The sequence below is a fragment of the Anticarsia gemmatalis genome, chromosome 12, assembly GCF_050436995.1.
Source record: "Anticarsia gemmatalis isolate Benzon Research Colony breed Stoneville strain chromosome 12, ilAntGemm2 primary, whole genome shotgun sequence".
In the NCBI taxonomy this organism is placed as follows: Eukaryota; Metazoa; Arthropoda; class Insecta; order Lepidoptera; family Erebidae; genus Anticarsia; species Anticarsia gemmatalis.
Window position 1 is genome coordinate 3,145,473 of NC_134756.1, and position 21,410 is coordinate 3,166,882.

General features: G+C 34.7%; 2 protein-coding genes across 3 annotated transcripts; both read left to right on the plus strand.

Moving 5' to 3' along the window:
- Positions 1-11,560: 11,560 nt before the first annotated feature.
- On the plus strand, positions 11,561-15,092 carry LOC142977317 (uncharacterized). The gene is made up of 5 exons (XM_076121146.1): positions 11,561-11,737; positions 12,916-13,000; positions 13,416-13,601; positions 14,049-14,181; positions 14,711-15,092. Exons 2-5 carry the CDS (start codon positions 12,923-12,925, stop codon positions 14,794-14,796), a joined length of 483 nt encoding a protein of 160 aa, XP_075977261.1. The 5' UTR covers positions 11,561-11,737; positions 12,916-12,922; the 3' UTR covers positions 14,797-15,092.
- Positions 15,093-15,233: 141 nt separating this feature from the next.
- LOC142977316 (uncharacterized) lies at positions 15,234-21,410 on the plus strand. 2 transcript variants are annotated; one of them, XM_076121144.1, is made up of 6 exons: positions 15,234-15,755; positions 16,524-16,608; positions 18,029-18,217; positions 18,711-18,843; positions 19,612-19,706; positions 20,915-21,410. In XM_076121144.1, the coding sequence occupies exons 2-6, from the start codon at positions 16,531-16,533 to the stop codon at positions 21,023-21,025; spliced, it is 606 nt and encodes a 201-aa protein (XP_075977259.1). In that variant the 5' UTR covers positions 15,234-15,755; positions 16,524-16,530; the 3' UTR covers positions 21,026-21,410. The 2 variants fall into 2 exon arrangements, with proteins under 2 accessions (XP_075977259.1, XP_075977260.1); XM_076121145.1 differs by lacking the exon at positions 18,029-18,217.

Here is a 21,410-nt window from a genome sequence, read left to right on the forward strand (position 1 = left end):
TCTACTGGTTTTATTATGAAGTATTCATTTTATTTTATCGTATGGTTAGTATATTCACAGTAGTCTAGCACTGTCGCAAGGGTTACAACTGGGAATGTACCGTATGGTTAGTGGTCAACCTAGTGTCTAAGCTTTTCAGAGTTTTGACAAGGCTTTTCGACTGTCATCTTAATTGATACCGAGACCGGCTTTTTACATGCCCTCCCAAGCACGCACACACTGAGTTCAAGTACCATTAAACGGTCACCTATATTTGGAAAGACCGCTCCAAAGATTGCTTAACATACTGTTCGCTTACCGACCGGTGAGCGCACCTGACTTTTAACGCCTCAAACAGATTGTGAGAGGTAAATAAGTGCATCAACAGGAAATTATAATGATTGTTCTATAAAGTAAAATACAATACCTTCAAGACTAGTAACGGGTAAACAAGATAAAGCTAAAGCTATTGAGGTAAGTATAGGTTCAATGTTATCATAGAAATGTATAAATAGAATTGTAACTAACGAACCGCAAGCAGAACTAGGAGAAAGCCGGCCGATTCAAAGTTAAAGGAAATAGTTACTTTATCTGAAGAGTCCTGTAATAATATGATGCATGGATATTATTATACCCAGTATCATATTATTAACTACAGTAGTGACAAATTAGTAGAAATTGATTGAAAGACGGACACTGAAACTAAGGCCGATTACTACCCAGATAAAATCAGATGAAACAACTGTCTGCTGTACCACCATTGTCTACCACTATCGACTACCAACAACCGGCTAGCTATCGAAAAATGTTTTATGACAATCGGTTCAGTGCCTCTAGTGGGCGTCGTAAAAACTATTTTGGCAGTACATTTTAAATGTAAAATTCTCGATGATCGGTGGTTCCAATTGCAGAGACTCATACTTCTGATCAGACAAATATTTGTACATCAGCCTTGCCTTACTTCCAACTATGTTGGAGTCGGCTTACAGTTTCACCGGATGCAGCTGAGTACCAGTATTTCACATGGAGCGACTGCCTATCTGACCTCCAAAACCCAGTTTTTAACCTGGGTTATAACGTGATACAAGTTATCAGGAGTTTCTTGCTGGCTCTTCTCATTGATCCTACCTTCCAAATTCCGAAATGTTGGTAAATTCACCCTCTGTATCATTGACTATCATAAATGTCAGCATTTGACCTAAATGATTAAATTATTTGATTTTGATTTTTACCCCTGGGTTAAACTGGTTGTTTGACTTTCAGCTGGAGAGGACTGCAAGCTGACTACAACAAGTTGGAAGAAAGGCTAGGCTGATTGATAGACATCTAATACGTTCTTAGTAATTCCCCTTCCATGGTAATCTAAGTCATTTAAACTTTAAATGAATTCATTAACACTAATGATAGTGAGAATGCATCTTCTTTAAAGTTCTGTTCCGTAGATAAACGATGCCATATCCTGCAAACCACAGTTTTATATAAAAGTGATTTAATTTTCTAGTTCGTCAAAAGAGCAATAATTTGAATTTTGCAACACAAAGCATAAACGAATACATATATTGCACTAATTTTCGCAGAATTTTTTTTAAGGGTAAATAACGGGTTATTCCCTTTTTCGGCCAAACTATGAATCCTAGAAAAAAACAGTTAAATGGCAAAAATGTAGGTAATAGTAAGGTGTAAGGTACAAAATCACTTGCCAAGATGATTTCTGGATGGAATAATATGCAACGCTACAAATATAGGGTGTCTAAAGATTGAATATATTCAGCGACTTTTGGAGCTGACTGTACAATGTGCATTTACTTATCGTCAATGACCTGCCGGGAATACCCTTTCCTGTAACATCCAGTAATGTACCTAATAATTGATATATTATTGTATTGTTTGAGTCATATCCTGTTTAGTCAAGTCACCAGTTTGTTTTGATTTCAATGCCTTAAATTACTACAAACCAACATTATTTGTATTTGAACAAGTTACAGCCTTTTCTAAATTCGCGTTAGTAAAGAGGTAGATTAGCTGTCAAATACATTCCTGTATGAAATCACGCCTTTTTCCCAAAGGGTTTGGCAGAAGCCAGAGAACGCCTCTTGGTACGATCCTTACAAACTTCCTTTGCTTCATTTACATCCATACATCTAGTCATACAGCACCGCCGTGTACGAGTACTACGCACCTGACCTTTTAGCAAGACATCACCGATATGATCTGTGTATGTCTTTCTGGGGCGTAATCTCCCGTAGCACAATTCTTTATTACTATCGGCTACCGACAACCGACCCGTCATCGAGAAATTTTGTATGAAAATTTGATCAACGTCTCTGACGGGAGTCGTATGAAATATTTTGGCAAAATTTCGATACTCGACAGTACAGAATCGCGCTACCGACGTTACTATTTACAGCTCTTTTGTCGTAACTCTACACTACATCCATTAACTATTTCTACCAAACAGTATCTTCTTTAAATTTCTTATCTAATTTTGAAGTATACACAAATAAATCCTAGCTATCAGTAAACAAACTTACAGCTTACAGTTTACGACAGTTTCAAACTATGCTTCCTCATAACTTCTCAAAGATAGCAAGTTTGATTTTTTCGATCAAATTGTACAACATAAATATTATTATATAAGTTTGAAGGACTTATGAAATTATGTGTCGGATTTTTTTTTTAATAGTAACCCTATAAATAGTTCACATGTTTTTTACCAGTTACCCTCCCGCTTCTGGGCTAGGGTCTCCTCCCAAATGAGGCAGTGGTAAGGCTTTGTGTATCTGCCACGCTGGCCAAGTGCGGGTTAGTGACTTTTTTATGTTGGTATTCGATTCATACAATTTATATTTTTCAAAAATATATTTCATCAATGTATTTACAAAGTTGTAATTATTTACTGTCTGAGTCATACTGGAAATGAATGAATGTGAATGAGTGAAGGAAGTTTGTAAGGATCGTATGAAATAGCATTTTTTGGGCATGATTTTATGTATGTATGTATGTATATCTGGGTGAAATTCTGCTTAGTCAAGTCACAGGTTTATTTTCATTTCAGTTCTAAGCACTTATTAGTACTTTATCAATTAATTGTACTCAAGGATGTATACTAGTGATCGCATGAACGCGTGATGTTTACGTCCATAGAATTAATTCTAGTGAATATACTTGTGTTGAGAGGTTTTCTAAGATCTTATTATATTACTAGCTGACCCATGCAACTTCGCTTGCAACATAAGAGAGAATGCGTCAAAATTTTCCCCGTTTTTGTAACATTTTTTACTCGTACTCTGCTCCTATTGGTCGTAGCGTGATAATATATAGCCTTCAAATCAAATCGGACCAGTAGTTCCTGAGATTAGCGCGTTAAAACAAACAAACTCTTCAGCTTTATAATATTAGTATAGATTTCCAGTAAAAGTCTGAAAAACCTTTGAATATAATATTGTTGTGTGGAGAAAACAAGTATCTTTGTTACTTACTAACCTAAGGTGGTTAGTCCAGGCTATAACAAACATCCATCCAAACATCTAAACTTTTGCATTTATAGTATAACTATAGATTCGCCTAAAATTGATTAGATTTTCGAAATAAAAAATTGGAAAATAAAAATAAATTGCGGTTAATGCAAAAATTAATTCAAATTCTAAACAGAAGCTGTTAAAAATATAAACTTTTATGGTCTCTTATAAAAAGCTTATTCAAAGTGACCTTTTTTCTGCCCGATTAGCGTTTCCATGGTGCATTAAAATTCAGGACGTATTCAAATATCCACGAGGAAACTGCTGAAAAAGTGTGTTAGGCCTCCGACCTCCTCCGAGGCGCAGTGGTTTAGGTCGCCACGCCGAAAACCATCGCGTCGGGAGGTCGTAGGTTCGATTCCCACACGGAGCAATTATTTGTGCGATCCACAATAAATTGTTTCGGGTCTAGTTGTGCTTTGTGTCCGTTGTTTGTATGTTTGTAAAAGTCCCCGCGACACAAGAGCAATTCTTAGTGCGGGGGTTGTCTTTTTAAAAGAAAGAAAGAAAGGAATAAAGCTGGATAAAGTTTACCCAAACCACACCAATTAAGAATAAAAAATATTAGTATTATACTTTTCGGGAAAAGAGTGAAGAGGTCTCCCTAAGGTGCTCCCACATAGCAGCACACGATAACAAAACAATTTTAAAACTAATTTGTTTAAAAACAAATGTCATAACTCTGTTTCTAACGTTATATAACTGCTGTGTGGGAGCACCTTAAAGTATAGTCCTACAACACAGCAAAGAGTGTACAAGCTTAGCGACTGGCGGAGGTAACAGAATTCTGAATTATATCAGGGGCTTGTAAGCTTATGCAGCTGACGATGAACTGTTTAATACAGTTCAGTACTCTATTTTGGAATTACACAGATTTTTTATTTTTTTACAGGTAAATGGTACGTGCCAAGGCTCTCTACCAAGTTGTCGGACTATAACTCATTTATCAAGGTTGATAATTAAAACATTGGATTTCAAAAACATTTTAGTGTAGAGGCATAATTAATATTGAAAATAAAATTATTTTATATTAAATTAATAAAATTATTTTATATTAAAAATTTTATTTATTAATTAAATTGAATAACAACGATTTTCGATAATTTATAATCCCTATTTCCCTAATAAACATAATGATATTATATAATTATATATTATATAATTATAATATAATATATGCAAAAGTAACTCTGTCTGTATGTGTCTGTTACGCTTTCACATCTAAACAGCTGAACTGAATATAATGAAAGGTACAGGAATAGAGCTAATCTTAAGAAAGAACGTAGCCATTCTTATAACGGATTAGAAAGAATAAAGAGTGGATGAAAATTTGTATGGAATTTGCTGGCTTGAACCACTAAACCATGCAGACGAAGTCGTCGGCAAAAGCTAATTTATAATAATTTGTTAATCTAAAATATTCAAAATCAGTAATTTTCTAGTTCTATCCGTATCTAGAGATATAAGAATAGAAAAAGCTGACGTAATTCACTATAACTAAAGAAACTAAAATAAAATAAACTAACTAAATATCACACAAACTATTTATTTTGACAAAATATTTAACTTCATACAATCTAGGTTAAGCCTTTGGCATTAGTGGCGTAAGCCAATAGTTCCGTAGAGCGGCTTTCTATATGCAAGCCGTTACAGTGAACAGGATGCTTACATTTTTGATACTGTAACCTGAGGGATTTTCAATTCGTGGTCGTACTTTGTTAGTCAAAATGTTATAATATATGTAGAACATTTTTTGAGGTCAGTTCTTATAATTGACGAAAAAATATTAAATCGTACCTACTCTTAAAAGGTTTATCGTAAATGCTAACGTTGTGCAATTTTTTTTCATAAATAATTTTGAAAGATTGCAGACTGAAACATTTTATTAGGCACTCATTTGATATCAACAAAAATAGGACGTTGCGACGTCACTATGTCATATTTTTATTCTAAAATGTGTTTTGGCATTTCATAAAGAGTAGCTGATTTGACGGGTAGGCAACTACCGTATTGTCTCTCATTCCGGGAGAAGAACCTAGCCCAGCAGTGGAACATTAGAAAATTTAATTTTGATTATGTAGGTATAGCCCATCTCATCCTTTGGTATTTGGCTACCCCTATGTAAGGTGATATGTGTGTAATAAAAGGTCTGAAACTTGAAAAATCAGTAGACTACTAAATACACGAATAGATAAATGGCATTACCAAATACATAACCATTGCGTTAAAAAATGGCTAGACTCATTATAAATTCATTGTTTTAATAGGTCCCGTTTATTTTTACAAATAAAATAAATGGTTTATGTAAAAGTTTACAGGCTTTTATTTGCATAATGCTTTCGGATATTTTGAAAAGGTCAGGACAGATAAAAGGATAATACTTACCTATATTTACTTAGTAAGTTTAAAGTAAGCAAAACTGAAGGTAAACGGTACCTTTACTATAAAATCGGAGTATCTAGTTTTTGCATGAAACGCGAAATTAAATATGGTAGGGAAATATGACTTTCGTTTTAATGCTTATTTTTCTTAAGGCCGGTAAACAACATTGTTTTAGAGTTCAATAAGGTCTCAGTTTTAAAAAAACCGTGTCAACATCTCTGTTTTTTCTACATTTTACTTTTGGGAAATAGCAACGTAAATTTCGGAAAAAATAGAGTCTGTATACTTTGTACTATTTTCCGAACTGGCTTATCTTTCACAAACTATTCTTACAAACTGTTACACATTTTGAAAATTCACGAACTTTTGACCTAAATAAATAAATGCTTTGATTTTGAGTGCAGAGATCTTGTTGTATGTTACATTTAAGGAAACACAATATTTGAAAAGTAACAAAATAATTTCAGTAACTATCAATTTAGTTTTATTCAGTACAAAATTTTGCGGTTTTTGTCATTATAGAATAATATGGGAATATTTACCATTTACTGATAGCGCATCCGCTAAATATGCACATTATGTACCTAATATGCAGTCATTGCATTCCAGACCAATCACATGTTTATGCCAAACAGCCAACAGTGATAAACTACTGGACGGATTTCCTTGCGGTTTTCATTAAATGATAACGTTTTGGGAGTATTTTTTTTATGATTTTAGTAATAAATATACTGTGACAAAACGCCGATTGTATTATTCTTATTGATGGTTAATAGTCAACCTAGTGTGAAGTGTCAAAGTTGTTCAAACCCCGAAGGCCTTGGACGTGGCTTAACGACTGTTATCTTAATTGATAACAGCTGGTACCGACTCTTACCTGCACTCCGAAGCACGGAGATGCCCAGTTTAAATACCACTATGCGGTCGCCCATCTGTGGTATGACCGCGCCAAGGTTTGTTTAACCCACAGATCGTTTACCGACCAGTGAGTTCGTAGTATTAGAAATATTACTATTATTAGCGACACTGACATAGGTAAATTTTAAGGAGTCCAAAAATATTTATTAGGTAAATAAAATATTTTTCCTTTTATTATCCTTTTCCGGGTAGATAAAATATTTTTCCTTTTATTATCCTTTTCCGGGTAGATATAGAGTTCATTATCAGATTAATAAATAAATATTATCTTAACTTATTATTTATTATTTAAATAAACTGAATTAAAATTATTTCCTTATAAACCACAGCGGTTATTAACAACGACTGACTAGGATATACCTAACATATACCAATTAGCTTGATTGCGCTAAACTTACAGAACTATAGATAATGTTGTTATTGTTGGTTACTCAAGATAAAAAAAATACAATTTTTACACGTCCTGTCTCACTGCCTGGCAAGGGTCTTCTCCCTGAGAGAGGAGTTAGGTCTTGAAGCCACAAGGTCAACCATTGTGAATTGGGGACTTTAAACGCCCTTAAGGAATGTACCTATTGAACAATTTTTTAGGTTTATCACGGTTTTATCACGATGTTTCCCTACGCCGTTATGGGTGCTACACACATGCCGGCGGCAATACTGAATGCCGAAAAGTTAGGAAGAAATGACTCTGGGAAGCCGATCAGGCGGATGAGGGCTTCTCGGGTTATTTTTCCGGGTTGGGCAAAGTGCTATTGATCTTTTCTTATTTATATTAGACTACTTCTCAATGGTAGCCCCGAGTTTGGTAACGTACCCGGTAGGTTCGGCTGTAATTTTATATATCCTAGACTTCAATAGGTTGTGTCATAAATAAATTTAATACAAGAGGCTTATTTCCTATTACTTGTCGCGTCATTCCTGAGTACATATTTATGTAGTAACGTCATCACGACTGATAGGAACTACAAACTAGTCCTTTGCTTACGGTAGGGAATTCCAACAACATGATTCGGGGACAGGAGAATAGGTACATACCGTCAGTCTTTTAAAGGAAAACTATTGAGGGCATTATGAAAATATTATTCAAAGGGAATTTAGGACAAAGTGTTTTAGTGCTGTGGTGCATAATGGGTTAAGGTGATTGGCTAGCATTGATGAAATTTGTACGAAATTCTGAACAGCGCTTTTAGCGGTCGCCTGAAGAAGAACTTATGATGCCTGATAGCATTTATTGAGAGTTTGACATTTAAAATGTACTTTAAATAAAATTTCCACGGCGCCTGCTAGAGGCTCTGATCCAAATTTCATACGAAATTTCTCAACAATAAATAGCCAGACGGTCGTCGATAGTCGATATTGGTAGAGAATTGCTCTACAGAATTGCAGGTTTAAAAATTTCTCGAAAGCTTGAAGGTCATTAGTACCTACTGTTCGAAATCATGTTATAGGATTTAGTAGGTAAACAGCCATTCAAGGAATAAAGGATACAGGCGTGGGCAAGGTTATTCAACTGTATGATAAAAAACGTACATACGTTATCCTTATCTCAAGTGCTTATACCTACTTGACATCATTCCAAATATATTTTGAAAATTCGTTGCAGTTACGGGAATCCCCGAAATACAATGTTGCCAGTATTAAAAATACAACAGGTATTTTGTATGGTAGTTATATAAACATTTTTAACATATCGCAATCAGATAAATATATGCAAGAAATCACGCTTGTTTCCCAAAGTGGTAGGCTGAGACAAAAAAACGTCACTTACTAAATCTTTACACACTCCTTTCGCTTCATTCACATCCATACATATTTTCATACAGGAGCACCGCGCCGGTAACGAGTACAACGCACATGACCTTTTTGAAGGACATCACCGATAGCTCTGTACGTATGTCGTTTGAACTCAGATTATAGAGGGTTTTCATTAAATCCTTAGTAATAATATGAAAAATTGTAAGTCAGTCGGTGTCGCCTACCCTTTCGATGTTTTAACACCTGGCAACTGGCTATTAGTAGATTAATTCGTTTGTGTTTACCTCTGTAGCGCTATTCTGTACAATCTGTACTGTCGAATATACAAAACGTTTTCATACAAAATTTCTGAAAATCTAATCAGCGCCTCAGGAAATATTTTGGCAGTACATTCTAAATGTCAAAATTTCGATGGCTAGCCGGTAGTCGATAGTAGTAGAGAATCGAGCTACTGTTCTCTACTACTATCGAGAATCGAGCTGTCGAAAAATGTTGTGTGACAATCGGATCAGCGCCTCTAGCGGGTGTCGTAGAAATCATTTTGGCAGTACATTCTTAATGTTAACTCTCGATACTTGACGGTTCTAATTGTACAGAATCGTGCTACCGATGCCTGTAATCATGTATGTTTATCACTTATTTGCTTACCTTTTTACAAGTTCTGCTTAGTTTGGAATCCAATGACCCTCTGCGAGTAAATATTATTATTGGCCATCTGGATATTTAGTGTTTATTTAAAGATAAGCACTAATACGCCAGTAGCGCGATTCTCTACTAAGCGACTATAGAAAGTTTCACATATAAAATGTACTGCCAAAATAGCAGCGTTCATTAGATTTTCATATAAAACTTCTTGATAGCTAGCCGGTGGTCGCTGGTCGATAGTGTTATTTTATCGAGCTACTGGTATCATCATTTCCTTGTTATAGCAACTAATAATAATTATGTCGGGTTTCAGGACTTCTGAATACACAATAGCTTTAGTTAGCTTATCAGCTGGATATTGACTGATGTTTTGACTATACGACACTTATCCATTAACTCCATAAAATTGGCCTGCACTTTTTTCCGAACATTAAAACTTTCGTTCCTATGCATCAAAACTTGTTAACCCCTCAATATCAGAATCGGGTAGTTGCCTGGGTTAACGAAAAATTATTAAACTCGTACTCGTAAATAATACATCTAAAATGCTCAGACTATGTTGCTTATTTCGTAAATATTGTTGAATGTGTAATTATTACAGACTGAAACATTTTATTTGGCACTCATTTGATACCAACGAAAATGTGATATAGTGACGTCACTGTCGTATTTCTATACTAAAATGTGTTTTTGACATTTCATAAAGAGTAGCTGATTTGACTGGTAGGCAACTACCCTATTGTAAAAGTCTCTGAGGCGGGTTTATTTCGTATTCTTCTGCCTACACCTACGGGTTGAACAATCGTGTCGTTATGTATGTAACGTAAACACTTAGTCCCCTTTATCAATGACGAATCACTTTCCACCAGTCTACGGGAAAGGTTACGTGAAACTCAGTTCTTGATAAACGATACTAAAACTAACTGATAAGATATTCTTGTAAATATGAATGAATCAAAATTACACGAATGCACTTCAGATATATCGAGTAGAAATATAATAAATAGACTACTACGTACTATTGAAGAGTATACGTCACTTGGCCAGTAAAGTCCCCGTTTAAAGCCGGTTTATGACGATGGGATGGGTTATAGGGTGTTAGACACACGGTTGTCTAAACGATATAGGCATCTGATGTGGACTGATGCAGGCATATTGGTACCAATCGATTTAAATTAGGACTTACTACTTCAAAGATATTATGCTACTTTGGACATTTTAAAATTGAGCTTTTTGTACCTTATTATTATATTTATATTGAAATATATTATTATTATAGTGTTTTGGACACGTTACCCAGTAAAGTCCCTGTAAACCACAATTGGTATTATTAATTAGTAATAACTAGCTATGTTTAACTTTTTTTATCACGGCTATGCTGTAACCACAAAGTAGGTATTTTATCAAACAGGGTATGAAAACTCAAAAAAAATCTTAGCATAGTACGTAATTTAGACTGGACGCCGAGTAAAACCGTACTGTGCAAGTTTAAAATATTTTGATTTTTGCAAGAAGATTATAATATTACTAGCTGACCCAGCAAATTGTACATATGTTGAATTATGACCAATGTTTCTATGATAGTTTGTAAAGCAGGTGCTCTACCTGAGGGCAAAAGTTGTTATGCCATAAACCTAACTAAAAAAAATGTCACCTAGGGGTATGAAAAATAGATGTTGGCCGATTCTCAGACCTACTCAATATGCTCACAAAATTTCATGAGAATCGGTCAGGCCGTTTCGGAGGAGTATGGCAACGAAAACTGTGTCGCGAGAATTTTATATATTAGATTTGGCGGCTTTCGTAGTGCAGTGGCTAGCTTAATACGGGAGCCGAGCCACAACCGCTGGAAGACGCGGATTCCATTCGATTCCTACACGTCAAAAATATTTGCGTGAGATCCACAAATAATTATGGAAATCATTATACTTTGGCTCCCCCCAATTTCTGAGTACATTTAGCGGTAGTTTATCTATTCAATAGCGTGTTTATATAAGTTTTACCGCTGCCGTCTGTTTTTTAACTATTTATGTAAGAGTCTTCGCGACACAAGAGCAATTCTTAACAGTGTATTTTTTTTAGGATAAAAAAGAGCAATATTTTCATTAGTGCTGCATCAAATACTTTTAGTGTGTTCCAAAGTTAGTGCAATTTGAGGAAAACCTATCCATTTTGCTGTTTCTTGTTTTTGAGTTTATAAGAATCTTTCACATATTTATTTTCAGGTTCGATTCACCTGACTATTTCTTAATCCAGACTTGTCGTTTTAAAATACCCAAGAATAAGGGAGGTCTCGTAATAAGGAAAATTGGATGCAAGCGCTAAGTATATTAACCGTAGATGTTGTAGTCCCCGCTTTATTTGTTCCCGGTGTTCACAAGTGCATATAGCAGTGAGTCACTGGGCTAACATAAATATAAAGTACTAGATTACAGTATTTTGTGCCAGTACAGTTACATATCTTTCGCGAGTGTGAAACGTGGTGTTGCATAAATATTTTTTTTTTTGTGTTCCCTCGTTCCAAGTTCAATTGAAATGTGAGTTGATTTTTTCTATTAATTGTTAGTATTTTTTGTTTTTTTTTATTGTTGTTCCTGGTTGCGAATGTTTATATTTTGCGGAAAAAATTTAATTGAAATTTGTTTTGAATTAATCATGATTTTGTCATGTAATCGGATATTGTTTCAAACTTTTAGATATTTGTTTTAATATACTTCAATTATTTTAAAATTAATAAAAGGCTCTTACTAACACATTATTTTAAATTGTTAATAATAAGTTAGCGAAGATCTAATTCAAATAAATCTTGTTATTAGATTAATTTAAATTAGATGGAGCCTACACTATCTGATACTAAAAGTAAATTAAAATTTCAGTATTTTTTTGTATATAATAATAATCCAGCTGAAATAATTTTAACGATAATTCATTAAGACATTTATTAAGATCTTGTGACATAAAGAACAAAGCTTTTAGAATGAGACAATATACTAATGGAAGGTACTTTTTTAAATCTATAATTATAATAGAAGTGCATGTGACATAAGAATATTTATACGCTAATTACCCCTATTTTATGCATATTTCTTTCAAAATTGAGATGATAAGCCATACATAGTACAAAGACACAGTTCGCGCCGGGGCCACGGGGATTCCTGATGACAGCTCATTTCACAAAAACTAATTATAACAATATTCTTAACTCGTAAACAACATTTGTATAGTATTTTAGGTATAGGTCATTTCACTTTTGCCGATTCTGATGCACTTTTAATTGTAATTTTTATAAGCGATACAGTAAAAAAGTTACATGATTTATTCAATTCTTAAAAAGTTGGCCAGCGTGGTGAACTCAAGGCCTGACCCCTCCCTCATTACGGGAGTAGACCCTTGCCCAGCAGTGGGACATTAATGGGTCATTTTTGATACAATTTTGTATAAATAAATTATTAGATGACTGACTTTTTTCTGAGAAAAGCAGTTTTAGAAGACACTTTCTTTAAAGTATATAAAAACACATAGCAATTTTTGCACGTGCAGTGACGCTATATAACTTTTGAAAACCATTAAAAAAAAAACTAGCATACCCTGTTCTATAATTTTTTAGCGAACTTAGTGGACTCAAGTCCCAACCTCTTTCTCGTTCAGTACCAGTTACTTATGTCGGGAGAAAACGTGCCTAACAGTGGGACAATAATGAGAAAAAACATTTCAGATCAACGATGGCGTTGCAACTCAACAACTGTTGCTTTTGCGTCGAACTGAGAACCGGATCACTGATCATTGGCTACTTGAATCTGGTAAGAAGCATATTTTTTATAGAGTTCAGCCTCCCTTAGAGATTTCTCTTATCGCTCTACGGTGGTCTATTTGATACAACTACTTTATTTTGGAAATATAGAGAATTATCCTACTAATATTATAAATGCGAAAGTTTGTGAGAATGTATGTATGGATGTTTGTTACTCTTTCACGCAAATACTTCTGAGCCGATAACAATGAAATTTGGTATATAGGTAGCTGAAGACCCAGAATAACACATAGGCTTTTTATCCCGGAGTTCCCGCGGGATCGCGATTTACACGGGAAGGGTTTCCATGCGGCCAAGTCGCGGGCGGCCTCTAGTTAGTTATAATCTGAATAAACTGCGCATGCCAAACTTCTTAACTAAGCGGTCAGTCTATAAATTACTTATTAATATATTTTATTTTACAGGTGGGGAGTATTCTAACGACAATAGCAACAGGAGTCGGGCTGGGTCTCGGTGGTTACATCATCGCAGAGGGAGATGCAGACCACAAGAAGGCTGGCGGCGTGGTCGTAGCCGTCATGGCTCTGTTGCTGCTGTTGGCTATAGTAAACCTCATCTTTTCCGTAGTATTGCTCATTGGAATTCATAAGGTAAATATGTATTTTACTTATTCTTTGCCTAGGATAAACTATAGCCGTGTGTGTATACATACTTAAATGTAAAGTTAAAGTTTGTAAAGATCGTATAAATTCATTTGGATGGCTGTCACATGGTCATCTGATTTTGAATCAAGCAAAGCTTGTACGGTAATCAGACAATTGTTAGACATCTGATAAAGATATACATAATTACTCCAGGTTCAGAACAAATAGTCTAGCTCAGCAAACAAATATGTTTGTCCTGGGTGCGATTTTAAGCCGTCACACGCGGTGCTGTGACGCCGGTTATTGCGGCAAGGTGACTTTGACCGCTATGCCAAACGTGCAGTTAGAACCTTAACTTACTCTTTTTAATCTAGTAACTTATTCTTTTTTATCATAAGCTCCAGCAAAAATACTGCATTTACCATGAATTAATAATTTTTATGCTTTTTTCAGTATAAACCAGGACACGTGAAGGCATTTGTTATTTTCTACGGAATCTGTATCGTCCTCTCTGCCATCTTGCTCATTGTCAATCTTTCAATGGGTACTCCATTCAAAGACGTTGTTTCAAGCTTTTTACAAATCTGTAAGTGTTTCATATTTTTAATGTACCATAACCTAGTGTTAATCTGAGGTAAGGCTATGCTCACCGTGGTTTTTCTGTGAATGGGCGACCATATAAATTCCGAGTTATTCCGTGTTTCGCAAGACATATATTTGTGGTTCCTAGCTGCCTTTTTCAAAGATCTTTGACATTTGTTACCAGCAGTCAGAAAGCTCAAAAGTCTGACAACCAGTCTTACTGAAGGGTATCGTGTTGTAACTCAGGACGAAAACATAAAAGTGATTTAATTTAAGTTTCACCATGTGGACATGCGCAAAAATCATGGCGTGTCCACGTGACGAAATAATTAAAAGTACTAATTTTGAATTTCACCAACTGGACAAACGTAGTGTCCAGCCTCTTGGGTCGAGTTGGTGAATAACCCGTATAGTTAACTAACGCTAAATGTACCTCAGAAGCGGGGAAGCGGATTGAAACACAAATTTTCCTGCATAAGCATGCAGGAAAATTTGTGTTTCAATCAAAATTAAAAATGTTATATTTTTTTCAGTCCTTGGCATCTACTTCCTTCTGGTGATCAGGAGCTACCACAAAACTATGAATGAGAACGGACCGGCTATTTACGATACAGCTTAAGTGTAATTTATTGTAAAGAAAGTAGTATATTTTTTTAATAATTTTATATGAGGCCTAACCCATCCCCCCTCGACAGTAATAAAAAAAATCATGCTGGTATAATTAATAATTTTTCTTAAGTGTCGTCCAAAGATTGTTATTTTTTTGTTAATTTGGTAGGTACCTAACTTATCGACTAAAGATAAGTACTGGTTAGGCTATTTAACTAAAAACTATTTTGTGAAAATTTTACGGATAAAGCATCTGAATGTCATAATGATGAAATTAAATAATTAAATGATTTTTAATGGCTCTAATGTAAAGTTTTATTATTAAGTTAAGTTTATAATCTGTGGTATTCATTGAAATAATTATACAGTTGCAGAGAAAAGTTTGTTTATATAATATTCAACCCCCCCCCCCCCGCATTCAAATATTTATAAAAACCAACTAAGTGCAAGTCGGATTCGCGCACAAAGGGTTCAGTACCAAAAAACGTACGGAAAAAACATATTTATTGTATGGCCACCGTCCTTAAATTCTAGTATTTGTTCTTATAGCGACAACGGAAATACACAATTTGCAAAATAATCAGCTTCCTAGCTATTACGATTTATGAGATACAGCCTGGTGAAAGACGGACAAACAGACTAGACCTATATGGATTATTAATAGAGTTCCGTCTTTACCCTTTGGGTACGGAACCCTAATTAGTGGTCGACCATGAGTTAGTCATAGTTAGAATATTAGAAATTAATCGAAAATTAATGTACCCTATTAATGGATCTTGTAGTTTTGCTTCATTTGTTAGTAACGCGATTTGTCTTGACAGTCTAGTGTAGTGACATGTTGTAAATTAATATTATTCTAATTTTAAATTCTGTGTTCAATTGTTTAAACGAGAATAGTATTTTTGTTTGTTATGTTTGGTTACTAAAAATCTCTGTTGTTTTATAAGAACGGGTATTTATTTGACTTTGGTAAGTTGAATAAAAGTGATACATATTTGTTTATTTTTCATTTTTGTTCTTAATATCTTTACGAGAAACTCTGTATTTAGAAGTTGTAGTCCAAAACTCAAATCTATACTAACAATGTAAAAGTGAAGAATTTATTTGATCGTGCTAATAGCAGGAACTACTGGATTGAATTGAAACACAGATAACATGTGTGTTTATGAGTGTTTCTTTCTTGTCAAAATGGCCGAACTGTCCATTGCGTACTTACAACCATTGCCAGTGTAATCTGCGCCGAAACGTCAAGCAAGCTAAGATAAAATGTATGTTTACCTTTATTATAATATTGGATAACAAATATTATTTCTGTATATGAAATGAAAACAAACAGTTATAAGTAATTATGAATCAGAGACATTATGGTCATAAACGATTATAACTCGATTTAAAAACAATTAAATATAACTGTGGTTATGACGTAAACATTATTAATTATAATATTTTTTCTCATTTGAGACTGTCTCTGTGGTCTTGTCGGCAGTATGCGACTTATGATTACAAAGTCTCAACTTCGATTCCCGAGCAAAGGCCGGTCTTTTTCCATTGATATTAAAATACTTTTTAACTGTTAGGAGTTTGGCAACATACCCGTAATTTCGCAATAAGGTTATCTCTCATTTCATGGGACTTATATTGTCAATGGTGAAACGCGGGTGTATTTGATAAACCAGAGATTTATCATATTCGGATATAAAAGGCGTGATTTTATGTACTTATGTTATTTTGTTTTAGATCAAAAATGACGTTCGAACTGGAAAATTGTTGTTATTGCGTTGATTTGAAAACGGGGGCTTTAATCCTGGGCTATATGAGCGGAGTAAGTAATTTCCATTAATTAAATTGTTATTTTATATAATTTGATTGGAGCATAATAAGACCTTTAATTTGTGATTCCAAATTTTATTGATTACTAGCAAATTAGTCTGACTTCTTCCGGGTATAGTACAATCTTATTCTTTCTATATAGTACAATCTTCTTCTTTTGGCGTTTGAAAAGAGTGGCCGTGAGTTTCTTGCTAGCTCTTCTCATAAGGCTCTACCTCCTTTCCGAGCTAGTGGTAGATTCAGTAATTGTAACGACTATCATAAGTGCCAATATTTGACCTAAATGAATAAATTATTCCGTTGATTTCATTCTCAGAATCCGCAACCGTTCTCCTATGACCGGTTCGCCATTGGACTGTTCGTCGACAGGATGATTCATTTATTTCCTTTTCCCCAACAGAGTCTTTCACCTATGGACATTGCGTCGACAGAAACTTTCACCTATGTCAATTTCGACGACAGGTCTTTCCAGCTACAGAATATTCCACCGACACGACGATAAACCTATTACTCTGGTAACTACAGACCTTTTCATCTAAGGAGAATAGGCTGTCAATTTTAACACAAGCGATAAAACAAAAATATACATATCTAACAGCTACAGCTTACTGTATCTTTACTAAGAGAACAGGGTTGGTTACTTGCCTTAGAGAAGTCTTACCTATAGAAATGAGTTAGTCTTACCTATAAAAAAGCATTAACTACTCATTTATGTAGTTTTGATTACTTACATCCTATTCGATTCTATGAAAATAAAACAACAAAATTATCTTATTTCTAACATCATCGTCACCTTAAAGTCACGCCTTCATTTTTCATTTTTGGACCTTAAAGCCTCTATGATAGTTCCGAGTTGTATTTGTGAACATTAGTGTTCTACTTAAGCTAAAAGGCTCTTAATAATGACTTCTCTAGGGCAAGTAACCAACCCTGTTCTCTTAGTAAAGATACAGTAAGCTGTAGCTGTTAGATATGTATATTTTTGTTTTATCGCTTGTGTTAAAATTGACAGCCTATTCTCCTTAGATGAAAAGGTCTGTAGTTACCAGAGTAATAGGTTTATCGTCGTGTCGGTGGAATATTCTGTAGCTGGAAAGACCTGTCGTCGAAATTGACATAGGTGAAAGTTTCTGTCGACGCAATGTCCATAGGTGAAAGACTCTGTTGGGGAAAAGGAAATAAATGAATCATCCTGTCGACGAACAGTCCAATGGCGAACCGGTCATCGGAGAACGGTTGCGGATTCTCATTCTCATGAGATTTTTTTTGGAAAGTTAACAGATAAAAAAAGAATCATGCAATTTGGTTTAATTTTTTTGAAAGTGGATGTGATTCATTCACATCTGGAAAGAAGCAGAACTGAAAGTTTGTAACGTTCGATATGATACTAATATACAAATAATTATTTCTAGGTTAGCAATTTAATATTAATAACAATAGCAGTTTGTATATTACACTTCGATAATTTTGTTCTACTGGTAGCAATAAAAGAGTTTTATCGCACTGAAGCGTTTATCATATACGTCATTATGATCGTGGCTGTAGCAATATTGATCATAAGCCTCATTTTTAACATCATTTTGCTAATTGGACTGCATCAGGTAAGAATATACGAATAATACTATAAGTAATAACGAATGTAACCCATTTATGTCCCACTGCTGGGCAAGGGTCTCCTCCCGTTATGAGGGCTTAGACCTTGAGTCCACCACGCTGGCGAAGTTCATAAGCTCGAAACCTTTTTAAATAGTTAATAACAAAATAAATACAATTATTCTTTGAAATCACTATGTTTTCTTATTTTTTTATTAAACATTGTTTAATGTTTAATAAAAAATTTATGAACGATCGGCATTTTAAGCATTAGGGCTAATGATTCTTCGGCCAATAGTGTCCGGGCATTTGTTATTCGGAATCACGTATCACGTACCAGACACGACTAACGTTTCGTAGATTACGTAGACACGGGACTAACATTTCTAATGGTAATGTGCGGGTGTATTTCATGCGCCTCTGTCTACATAATTATAACAGTAGTATGTATGTTGTGTGTATATTATACTCTCGCTAATCTTACTTCTTTATAATTTTCAGTTCAAGCCTAAATGCGTAAAGGCGTATCTGATCTACATCGGAATCTATATCAATATAACGTTTGGTTTGTTGATCGCTTCGATCATCATCGGCACAGAAGTAAGATTCGTCATTAGAGATCTGGTACAACTTCGTAAGTAACTTTATAAATAACTAGCTGACGCAACTTCGCTTGCGTCACATAAGAGAATCATAATTTTCCCCGTTTTTGTAACATTTTTCACTGGTACTCTGCTCCTATTGGTCGTAGTGTGATGATATATAGCCTATAGCCTTCCTCGATAAATGGGCTATCTAACACTGAAAGAATTTTTCAAATCGGACCAGTAGTTCTTGAGATTAGCGCGTTCGAACAAACAAACAAACAAACAAATAATCAAACTCTTCAGCTTTATAATATAATAGTATAGATATCTTTATTAGCTACAGCCCGTTTTTTATTAAAATCTGGCGGCCACACGCAACCTCGTTTGCGTGGTTTTCAGTTTTCCCGTTTTATAACATTTTTATTACTTAGTGATCTTTCATAATAAAGTTCTTTACCCTTTTTACTCCCTTCGATTTCCAAAAATCTTATCTTAGTGCTTCCTCTACACTTCCTATAAATCTTCATACCAAATTTCAGCTTTCTACGCTCAAAGATTAGGATAAGCGTTGTCCATCAGTCACTCAGTAACGGAAGAGTTTTGTATACAGAAGATTTGATACAAATTGATACTAGACCAGAACAATATGTTAAGGTTTTTATTTCCCAACTTAGTCTATTTTAATTTTGCTACCCTTAAGCCAGTTTGGAGGATTTTTGAATTGTTATTTATGGTGGGTCTACGCTAGAGGAATCGAACATGGGCACGAACCGAGTACAAATTAATAATAATAATTTATATTTGTTTTTTTTCAGTAATCAGTTTCTACACTCTACTGATCGTGAGAAGCTACTATAAAGTAATGAACTTCCCGCCTCAAAAGCCTATGATCTTCCACACATATAACAATGTACGTATTTATATTATATCAAAAAGTTGTGAGGCCTTAAGTGGCAAATAATTGACATTTATGAATGGCGTCTCAGCAACGGTTTCACAAAGTCTCGAGCTCGACTTCCAAGGCGGGCGACATTGTCTAACGTGCTTGGTAGATGTCATTAGGCTCGTTGCCTATCGCTAGTGTACCATATAAGTATGGTGTCAAGAGATGGTGGTAAGAGACAAGATCATCGAATAAAAATCTTGTCTCTGAGGGTAACAAGCGCGGTGTTAAAAAATATGACTAATTGGTTCTTAATTTATTTTACCATTTGCCAGTATATCCAAAATATGATTATCAAAAAACGAGAAGAAACGTATCTGCAGTGCACCTTTCAATATTTAATTTATTCGGCAATAAAAAAACATCATCATGAAAATTTCAAGTGTCTTATTTTCAATGTTCATGAGTTGAGATACAGCCTGGCGATAGACAGAAAGACAGAAAAGTCTTAGTAAATTTTGGTAAATTTAAATTTGTTTACTGTAAACTGCACGTTTGGCGCAGTGGTTCAAGCGGTCACCTCGCCGCAACAACCGTAGCGCCGCGTGTGGTGGGTTCGAATCCCAACCGGGACAAATCTTTGTGTGATGAGCACGAGTATTTATTCCAAGCCTGGTTGTCAATTTATCTATGTAAGTATGTTTTTAGAAGTATATAATAATATGTATGTTTATCAGTTATTTGGTTACCATAGTACAAGCTCTGCTTAGTTTGGAATGAAATAACCGTGTGTGAGTTTTCCAATAATATGTATTTATTTATTTATAAATGGCGTCTCAGCAACGGTTTCACAAAGTCTCGGGCTCGACTTCGAAGGCGGGCGACATTGTCTAACGTGCTTGGTAGATGGCATTAGGCTCGTTGCCTATTCCTAGTGTACCATATAAGTATGGTATGGTACCATAGAATTTTATTTGATGATCTTTGTCTCTGAGGGTAACAAGCCCGATGTTAAAAAAATATTACTATTGGTTGTTAATTACCATTTGCCAGTATATCCAAAGTATGATTATCAAAAAACGAAAAAAAAACGTATATCTGCAGTGCATCTTTCAATATTTATTTTATTGTGTCTTATTTTGAAGGTTCATGAGATGGGATACAGCCTAGTGATAGGCAGAAAGACAGAAAAAGCTTAGTAAATGTTGGTAAATTTATATTTGTTTACTTTTCAGGTTGAAATGACGCAAAGATCGCAACCCGAATGTGACCAGCGTGGTGAACCTAAGGCTTTAGCATGTGAAAGGAGGCAAAGGGCCAGCAGTGAAATGGATATGGTTTATTAAAAAACGTATGTCTGAGTATAGCTAGCCACAAACCAAGTTAAAGGATACTAGGGATTTTGTATGTTGTTTCCATGTTACTTACATATAAGTGTTGTGCATGTCTATAATTGGCGTGAGCACAAGACCTGGCCTTTACTTTTATATTTTTGTATACTTTTGTGTTTATGCTGTTGATATACCAAATAGTAAATAAATAAATAGAGAGGTTTGCTCTGGTAAACGGCAGAATAAAAAGAAATTGTTACAGATTTAAAAGACGTTAAATAAAATTAAAGGAAGCTACTCTTTGTTTCTGTTACATTAACACAATTTATATACTTACGGATAAATAGGTAGATTGTTTTGTGATGAACAAGATTTTCATGTAGGTAAGGAGGACTTTCAG